This window comes from Echinops telfairi, unplaced genomic scaffold, assembly GCF_000313985.2.
Source record: "Echinops telfairi isolate 266 unplaced genomic scaffold, ASM31398v2 ScPeMD7_3509;HRSCAF=4178, whole genome shotgun sequence".
NCBI classification, from domain to species: domain Eukaryota; kingdom Metazoa; phylum Chordata; class Mammalia; order Afrosoricida; family Tenrecidae; genus Echinops; species Echinops telfairi.
In genome coordinates, this window is record NW_022107407.1 from 10,255,817 (window position 1) to 10,264,738 (window position 8,922).

The 8,922-nt window shown below is 38.0% G+C and overlaps 1 protein-coding gene across 2 annotated transcripts in view; it reads left to right on the plus strand.

Annotated features, from left to right (window-relative positions):
• The window catches only part of RNASEH1 (ribonuclease H1), a 31,329-nt gene extending 27,638 nt beyond the window's left edge, over positions 1-3,691 (plus strand). The window contains exons 7-8 of one of the 2 annotated variants that reach the window (XM_045294217.1): positions 1,126-1,250; positions 3,074-3,691. In XM_045294217.1, coding sequence (XP_045150152.1) covers positions 1,126-1,250; positions 3,074-3,160 — 212 coding nt within the window. In that variant the 3' untranslated portion in view covers positions 3,161-3,691. The remainder of the gene's footprint in view (positions 1-1,125; positions 1,251-3,073) is intronic. The other variant, NM_001285889.1, reaches the window with a different exon arrangement.
• Positions 3,692-8,922: the final 5,231 nt, after the last annotated feature.

The window sequence follows — 8,922 nt, forward strand, 5'->3', positions numbered from 1 at the left end:
AAAGATACTCAGCAACATAGCAACTCACATTACCTTCATTGACACACCGTGGCTGTGCATGAGGTGCATTGACTGGGAATTGAATCAGAGTCTCCCACAGAGAAGAGGAGAATTCTACCAAATATTGCTGGAGGGAGGACTAGGGAATGAAATGCAAATACAGTGAACCCTCGTTTATCGCGGTTAATTGGTTCTAGACCCTACTGTGATAAATGAAATTCCGCGAAGTAGGATTCCTTATTTGTAAATCTGATACCTCTTCTGGAACTTTTCGAACCAACCCTTGCTCGCTGTAAAATCCACGAACGTTGCAGAAGAGGATTCTGGTTGAGGTTTGTCTGCTGTAAAACGCTGATAGAGCTGCCTTGCCTTCTCCCGGATGACTATCGAATCCAACGGAATGTTTTTCTTGCGCCTGTCATTGATCCAAACTGCTAGGACAGACTCCGTTTATACTATGAACTTATTACGACTTGTCACGATGCGCTTTGCTTCCTTGTTGAAAGTGAAAGTAGCCGTAGCACGGATGTTTTTTTCCTCTTTACGGATGGAGCGAACGGAAGACTCATTCAAGTCGAAATGGCGTGCAACCTCCACAATTTTTTTGCCATCTTTGATCATATCCAAAAGTTTTACCTTTTCCTGGATGGTGAGCATCTTCCTCTGGCGCTTATTTTTATTGTCAGAAGGCTTAGAAGAAGCAGCTTGTTTAGGAGCCATCATAGGGCTTAGATAAAATTTCTTAAAAATCGCAAACAATTACAGTACACTGTACAAAAGCAAAAATGCATCTGATACGTAGCTGCGATACGTAGCGATGCAGACAGAAGCGTGTACAGTGTGAGCCAATCAGTGGCAGTAATGACAGAGCATGCGCTGTTATGCAAAAACTGCGATAGAGTGAAGCCGCGGAAGTCGAAGCGCGAAGTGGCGAGGGTTCACTGTAAGTGTAAGACTAAAACTCCAAGGGGGCTTCAAAGAATTTGTGGAAAAAATCTATCTTAAAATTTTTTTTCATGAATTTTTAAATCCCCTCAAATTAATAAAAATTTGATTGATCCTAAAAGGAAAGGAAAGCAAATTTTGGAATAATAAAATTAATCTACAAATGTGGGCTTCTTTTAGGCATAACTAATTGGGTTAAAGGTTGGAAGAAGAATGGATGGAGAACCAGCACAGGGAAAGAGGTGATCAACAAAGAAGACTTCGTTGAACTAGACAAACTCACCCAGGGGATGGACATTCAGTGGGTGAGTGTTTCTTTGGTGTTTTTAATTAACCAGAGTGCCTACTGGTTTATATAAAGGAATTAATTAAGTTAGGATAATAATTTCCGTGAAATCTATATAATGTGTATTAAAACCCACTTGGTTCCTTTGATCATTTTATAATTAATATTGGCTTGATAAGAGAGCATGACTTTCTACAGAATACACTGGCTACATTATTTGAGAGCTATTCTATATCCTCAACATTTTTATATCATTGCATAATAATGCCTGGGCCAGGGTTTACTGTTTGAGGTATAATAGTCAAACCTATTGGCTTCTGTGGAATTAGTCATAATGTTAAATAAAACTAATTTGTATGATTTTTAAGTGTTATAAAACCTTAGTAAACGTAACCTTTATCCCCAGCCTTCGCTCTCCTATCCCTCAGAAACCCTTATTATTATTTTTCCCCCTATACTAATGTTTGGAGTTTTTTGGGCCATATCTTACACAATCCAATATAGTTATTCACATACAATTCTGTTGTTTGATTCCATCAAGTGGGGTTATAGAATCATCAATGTTATCAGCTCCCTGTACCCCTCCTCCCCTTGCCATACCCCCAGGAAACCATTACTCTTGTAATGATTCTGAAGGGTTAAGTATCTTGGCTTTCATGTACTGAACAATCTTAAATATACATATGAGCACATGCAAATCTAACATGATTAATAAGGTGAAACAAATAAAAACTATAATAATAAGGGGGGAAATATTAAAGAACTAGAGGATAATTAGGTAGTTTCTCAATGCTATACCACACCTTGGGTCTTTCATCCCTTCCATGTGGCCCTTCTGAGAGGGCTGTCCAATTATGTTACAGGTGGGTTTTGGGTTTCCACTACATCCAAGCCCCTTCACATCGATTTGGTTGCTTGTTTTTGAACTTCTGATACCTCGTCCCATCGATACCTCATGAAAACACAAGCTCGTGTGCTTCCTCCATGTGGGTTTTGTTGCTTCCCTGCTAGATTGCTGCTTGTTTAATTTCAAGCCTTTAAGACCCCAGACACTATATCTTTTAACAGCTGGGCACCATCAGCTTTCTGCACCACATTTGCTTTGCACCCATTTTGTGGAAGTATTTTTCTTATGATAGTTTTTGTTAAAGTTAGGTTTTTTATTGTTATTGCTTGTTTTTTCACCAAATAGTATAAATTAAATGGCAAGCATTGTCTCAACCCTATCTTTCTCTACCTCACTAGAACCACTAATAACCGATAACCTGACATTTAAATTTGCCTTTCAGCAACCTAAATGTAAACAAGAATTCAATAAATACATCCATACTTTCTCTTAGCAGTTAAAAAAAAAAAGAAGTATGTGTATGATATATAAAACTCAAACACCAAATTCACTGCATCAAGTTGATGCAGACTCATTGTGACCCTATAGGACAGGGTAGAGCTGCCCTGTGGGTTTCTAAGACCTTAACTCTTTACCAGAGTATAAAACCTCACCTCCCATGGAGTAGCTAACTGCTGACCTTGCAGCCCAACGAGGAAACCACTGTGCCAACTACATAAATACACACATACATTGATTTTGTGTGGCGTGTGACAAAGCACAATGTGTATTGGAGAAAAGATCACATAAAAGTAAAAAGCTAAATTTTTATAAATGCGTACATTGATAAAATGGATTTAACAACTTCTGTAAGAATGTACCTCATATTGTTTAGCATTATGTTGAGAAAGAGGCTCTGAAAAGCGAGCCTTCTTTTACTCAGACTCTGTAGGCTGAAATTTTTTACATATATTTTCAGTTGAAAAAAATTAAGAGGAAATTTTCTATTTTAACAGATGCATATTCCTGGCCATTCGGGATTTGTAGGTAATGAAGAAGCTGATAGATTAGCAAGAGAAGGCGCGAAGAAGTCCGAAGACTGACAGAAGTCATTGTAATTCTTGGGAACATGCACTGGGGCTGTTTTGTTACTTTTACTTATTGGCATGGAAAATAAAAGACTGGGGTGGACTATTGCAGTTGTTGCAGTGGCACAGTTTTCTGACAGTCAGAAAGGCAGTATAATTCTCTTTGAAATACAGTGGTCAGATGTACAATCAATTGGCCATCCTTTGAGATTTCAGAATTATGTTTATTGAACTTGGTACTCTTCTCATTTGTTTTACTGTAGTTGGAATGCAAATGCAAACAAAGATACTGAGTCTGGTGATGTTAAAGCTGATAAGGCAGCCCTTCCTTTGGGCAGATAGATGTAGCCCCATGGCAGGACAAAGGTTAGCAGACAGAATGTAAACTGGGTCTCGGCCTCACTTACCCTCTTGGGTGACACTCTTGGGTGACACTCCTGTTGTGCATCAACTGCACATAGGTAGTTCTGGCTGCTAGACTACAATACAGGAACAGTACAGTTTTTAAAGACCAATGTCATATAAATAAATATTTTTAAAAATGTCTTTGGGTGTGTTTGTTAAAAATATGCTTCTAGTTAAAAAATATTTGACGTGATCACTTACTTTAAAACTTTAGAAAATAAAAGCATACAAAAACTACCCAAAACTAATGTATAGGTTGTTGTAAAGTGAATACCCTTGAAACTCCTACCCTCATCATCTTGCTCAAACCTAAACCAAACCCACTGCTGTGCAGTCAATTCTGGTGCACTCTGATCCTGTAGAGTAGGACTTCCTCATGGGGTATCCAGGGCTCTGAGTATTAGGCAATTGACTGCCACTTCTTTCTTCTGTAGAGCTGCTGTGGGTTGGCAGGTTCGGACTGTCAACTTTTGGTTAGCCACTGAGCACTTTAACCTTTGTACAACCACGGCTTCTAATTGCCCCGTCTCATCCCGGCCCCACTAAAAATAACCTTTACTCTGACTTCTATAGAAATGGTTTGCCATGTTTCTTTTGGCCGTTTAAGGCTTATCCACTTTTTTTAAGCTGGTTATGTCTTCAATCTCTTAATCAAGAGCTTTCCCCTGCTTCGTTTGATCTTCAGTCCTTTACATGGTACACTTAAGTATTCCCTTTGTTTTCTCTATTTCCTATTGTTGGCAGCTGGATTCAGAAGCTTCCTTACACTCTGGTTCCATGCCTTTGACAAGACTATTGGTGGTAGGTGCTTATATCAGAGGGTATATGTCAGTCTTCATCTTTTTCTTTTTCTTTTTGGCAGTGTCTAATATTGATTGCCTAAGTGTGGGGGACCAGCCTGCACAACTGAATGGGTTTTAAGGGGTGATTGTGTAATTAAAAGGGAAAATTAGACATCAGACAAGGCATGCAAAGACTCACCTCTTCCATGGAGACCAGAACCAGAGTGTGGGAATGTATTCTCTCACTGCTTTATATAATCTAAGGTCATGCAAGCCACACCACGCACATATGTAATGGGGATGTGCTAAGGGCTTACATGAGTAACAGGAAGGCACGTGCATAACAAGATGGGCGTGTTCCAGAGTGAAGATGTTGGCTTACCTTACATGTCCTTTAGCTCTTCTCCCAGGGAGTAATCTATGATCCTTATCAGGATGGAATGGGCTGTACTTAGGGCGGGGTGATCTGATTACTCTGGGTGGCAGACAACCTTCAGGCAGCTAACCTTCAAGTCTATAGTAGTAACCATGTGCTTGCCAGCAGCATCTTAAAATTGGCATTATTACTAGGGATATCGTAGGAAATAACTTAGTTAGAAGAATGTGACAGGATTCATCTCCAGTTCATGAATGTGAAGGCCTCCCTCCATCAGAGTCTCAGCCTGCCAGACTTCTTAAAGGTGAGTGTTGAGAATATGTTCACATACATACTAACTGGTTCTCAGTTTCTCACACCTAAGTCCATTAATTAGGGTTGCCAAATTATGATAGTCTAAATCTGTGACTTTATTTGCATTTATTAGCTGGAATAGTTTTAGAAGGAGATAGTTCCCCATATCTACTCTTTGGTTATCCATTTGTCCATTTGAAATAAAAAGAGATGAATGTTTGATGATTTTTTTTGTTTATATATTTATTTTAATTTAATTATTATTTTTTTAATCATTTTATTGGGGGCTCGTACAACACTTATCACAGTCCATACATACATCAAGTGTGTAAACACACCTACACATTCGTCGCCCTCATCATTCTCAAAACATTTGCTTTCCGCTTGGGCTCTTAGAATCAGCTCCTCATTTTTCTTTATTTTTTCCCCCCTTCCCTCGCCACTCCGCCCTCCCTTTTAATTTTAATAAATTGTTTTATTGGGAGCTTTTATAGCTCTTGTAACAATTCATACATCAGTTGTATCAAGCACATTTGTACATATATTGCCATCATCATTTCCAAAACATTTAATACTTGAACTCTTGGTATCAACTCCTCTTTCCCCCCTCCTTCCCATACCTCCCGCCCTTGTGAATCCTTGATAATTTAGACATTATTTTAATTTTTTATCTATAATTTTTTAAAGATAGTTTTGTTGGCGTCTCTTACAACTTTTGAAACAATCCATACATTAATTGTATAGAGTATATTTGTACATGTTGCCATCATTATTTTCTAAACATTTACTTTCTATTGAGCCCTTGGTAGATTTTTTTTTTTTTATATACTACATTTTTAAGATAATTCATCAGTTCCCTGTCATCCTTAGGATGTGATCGCACAAGCTTTTTCCTGTGTGCCATATACTCAAACTTAAGCATAGTAGATGGGTTTCAATATATTGTAATTTTTATCTTTAGTGAACTCAAATTGTAGCTTCCCTTACCAAGTGGGAAGGAACCTCTGTGCTAGTCCTTGATTCTTTTGTTTTGCCAGGTACAAACACAAGTCAAATAGACCTTGACTAGTTCCTTGCTGTCCAGTATGTCAAGGTGTTAGGGGTTCGTTTTCTATTTTTCCTGCTTCAGATCTGGAATCAGCTATTTCTTCAAACCTTCATTTTTTGAATGCTGGAACTAGAATTTCAAATCCACAATCTGGGAAGCTCATTGCTATTATTAGTTTTGGTCATTTTTAATATTCACAATTGAAACTTGAGATTCCATGGTTTTTACTGCCTTTCTATATTATGTACATCCCTTTTTCCACAGTGAGAATATTGATTCTCAAGACAGAGGAGATGATATAATAAAATGTCTCACAAATACATGTTTTATTCTATGTTAGCATTCAGTATTTGAATATCAGCAAATATCAGTACTGTCATTAATTAGGATTACTGAAAATTAGGTTGTATACATTGTTAGCCATGACATAATACAATCCTCCTCCCCTTTTACCTGAATTTAGACTCATTTCTATATATTTAATGTACTTAACCAGGCATTAGGTTGATGTATCTGTCATGAGAATAGAATTCCCGGAGTTCTTGTATATTGAATTTACATTGTATCCTTTACACTCAAAGAGCAGTTTTGCTGGGTATAAAACCTTTGGCTCATGTTTTCTTTGAATATTTAAAATACTGCACTTTCTTCTGGTACAAAATAATACTGCTGAAAAGCTTAGTCTTATTTTTTTCCTTTGTAGTTCATGTGCTTTTTTACTTAGATGACCTAAAGATGCTTTTTTCTTTTTATTTCTAGTCCAATTTTTTTTTCTATTACAGTAATTTTATGAAGATGTATAATATGCTGATTATGCTGGGTCAGTGTAACAGATTTGTAGTTTCATATCTTTTCCAGTTTCTTATCTTTTTCTTTTCCAGTATGTTAGTGTTCTATTTTTCTTCCCTTGGGGACCTTTGTAATCTGTGTATTGAAATCTGATTTGCCAATCTTTTATATTACTTTGTAACCTCCTTTATCTTTATTGTGTTTTGAGTTTTAAATATTGTATTCCTTTTCATGTATGTCTCATGGAATTATTTTATTTGATCTTAATTCTGATTTCTAAAATTATTTCTAATTTTCTTGAATACTGTCATTTCTGATATTTTCTAATGTTGATTTCTTTTATGCTTCACATCTAATTTTTAAAATGTTTTAAAGTAATTTTGAAGTAAAAATTTTAGTTATGTTTCATGCACATCTTTCTGGTGGCTTTTTGTTGTCTGTAGGGATGTTACTCTGCTCTTTTTTCTCTTAAATAACTAGACATGAACTTGGACCTCAGCAATTTTTATTGCTCATTTCCCTTAATGTATAGGAGGGCTCCAGGTGCTTTTCTACCTTGACAGAATTCTGTCAGTTCTATATTACCTGTTGTTACCTTTCTGAGTCATACTAAAAATTAAAACCAGTGGCTAACTTTCTGTAATCTCCTGTTCCATTCCCTATCTTTATCTGGATTTCTTTCCTTCCTGTCTCCATTATCCTTGCATTGCTCAATAATACTTATCTTATCCTTGTTGTGTTAGGCTGAGTTCTCTAGGGAAGAAAAATTAATTATGCTAATATATGCATGGGTAGGAAGAATTTATATTAAGAAAATGGCTCACACAGTTGTAGAAGTAGTCAAGTCCAAGAATGGGCAAGTTTCAAGTCTTTGGATCAGGTGTTAGGCTGGAGACTTATGACTCACACAACTGTGGGGCCTGATGATCCTAAGAATGTGAGAAAGACCACAGATGTGACTGCAAACACGGTTCAATCTGAGGTCAGCAGGTCAGGCTTGTATCTGGTGAGGCAGATAAGTGCAAGGCCAGTAGACAACTGACACTTCACAGTGTCAGCAGATAATATGACAGATCTAAGATTCCGAGAACCATAGGCCAACGAGCTAGACACAATCCAGCCTCAGCAAAAAACAAAACTGGCCACTTACTTAGGAATTAGGTCACTTCCCCGAGGAAACTTTCAATTGCATCAGGACTGTGACCTGACTAAGGGGTTGCACTGTACCTGATTTGATAACTGCTTGACTGCTCACAGCAGATCCCATGACAGAGCTGATTGATGATCTTGTGTTAAGTCACATCATGGGGTATTATGAGGCTTCTGTTGCCAAACACCAAAAGTCTAGGCACAGCCAAGATGACACATAACCGTACTACTAGTGTTAGGCAGGTTGGCGAGGAAAACAGCCAGAAACACTCATATATTTGTAAGAGAGCTTTATATCAGATCAATTGTATATTGAGAAAACATTCCAGTCCAGACTAGATCAAGTCCATAAGTCTGCTATTAGCCCATATGTCTGATACTATTCCATAAATTCCTCTTCAGACTCACATTGCCACTCACAATGATGCCAAATGCAGGAAAATCACAGGCTGGTGGGTGAAAGAAAACTCTTGTGGATCTAATGGTAGTGGAAGTATCACAGAGCTGTCTCCCCAGGTCTCTGCTGCATGGCTCACTCAGGTCTCAGCATAGGTCCACATGGCTTGTCCATAGGAAGACAAAGGCAGAAAGAGGAACTTCCCAGAAGCCTCATGAGAAGGCCACACCCACAAGGAGGCATTATCAGGCTGTGACCAGATTGACAGGCTAGGTTCTACCTCTAATTATCAACAGGGGTCCTCAAACATTTTAAACAGGGCCAGTTCACTGTCCCTCAAAAAGTATAGCATCTGGGGTCTTAAAGGCTTGAAGGTAAATAAGCGGCCATCAAGCCCAGAAGCAACAAAGCCCACATGGAAGAAGCACACCAACCTGTGCGATCATGAGGTGTCGAAGGGATCAGGTATCAGGCATCATCAGAACAAAAAATTTTACCATAGTGAATGATGGGGGGAGTGCGGAGTGGAGACCCAAA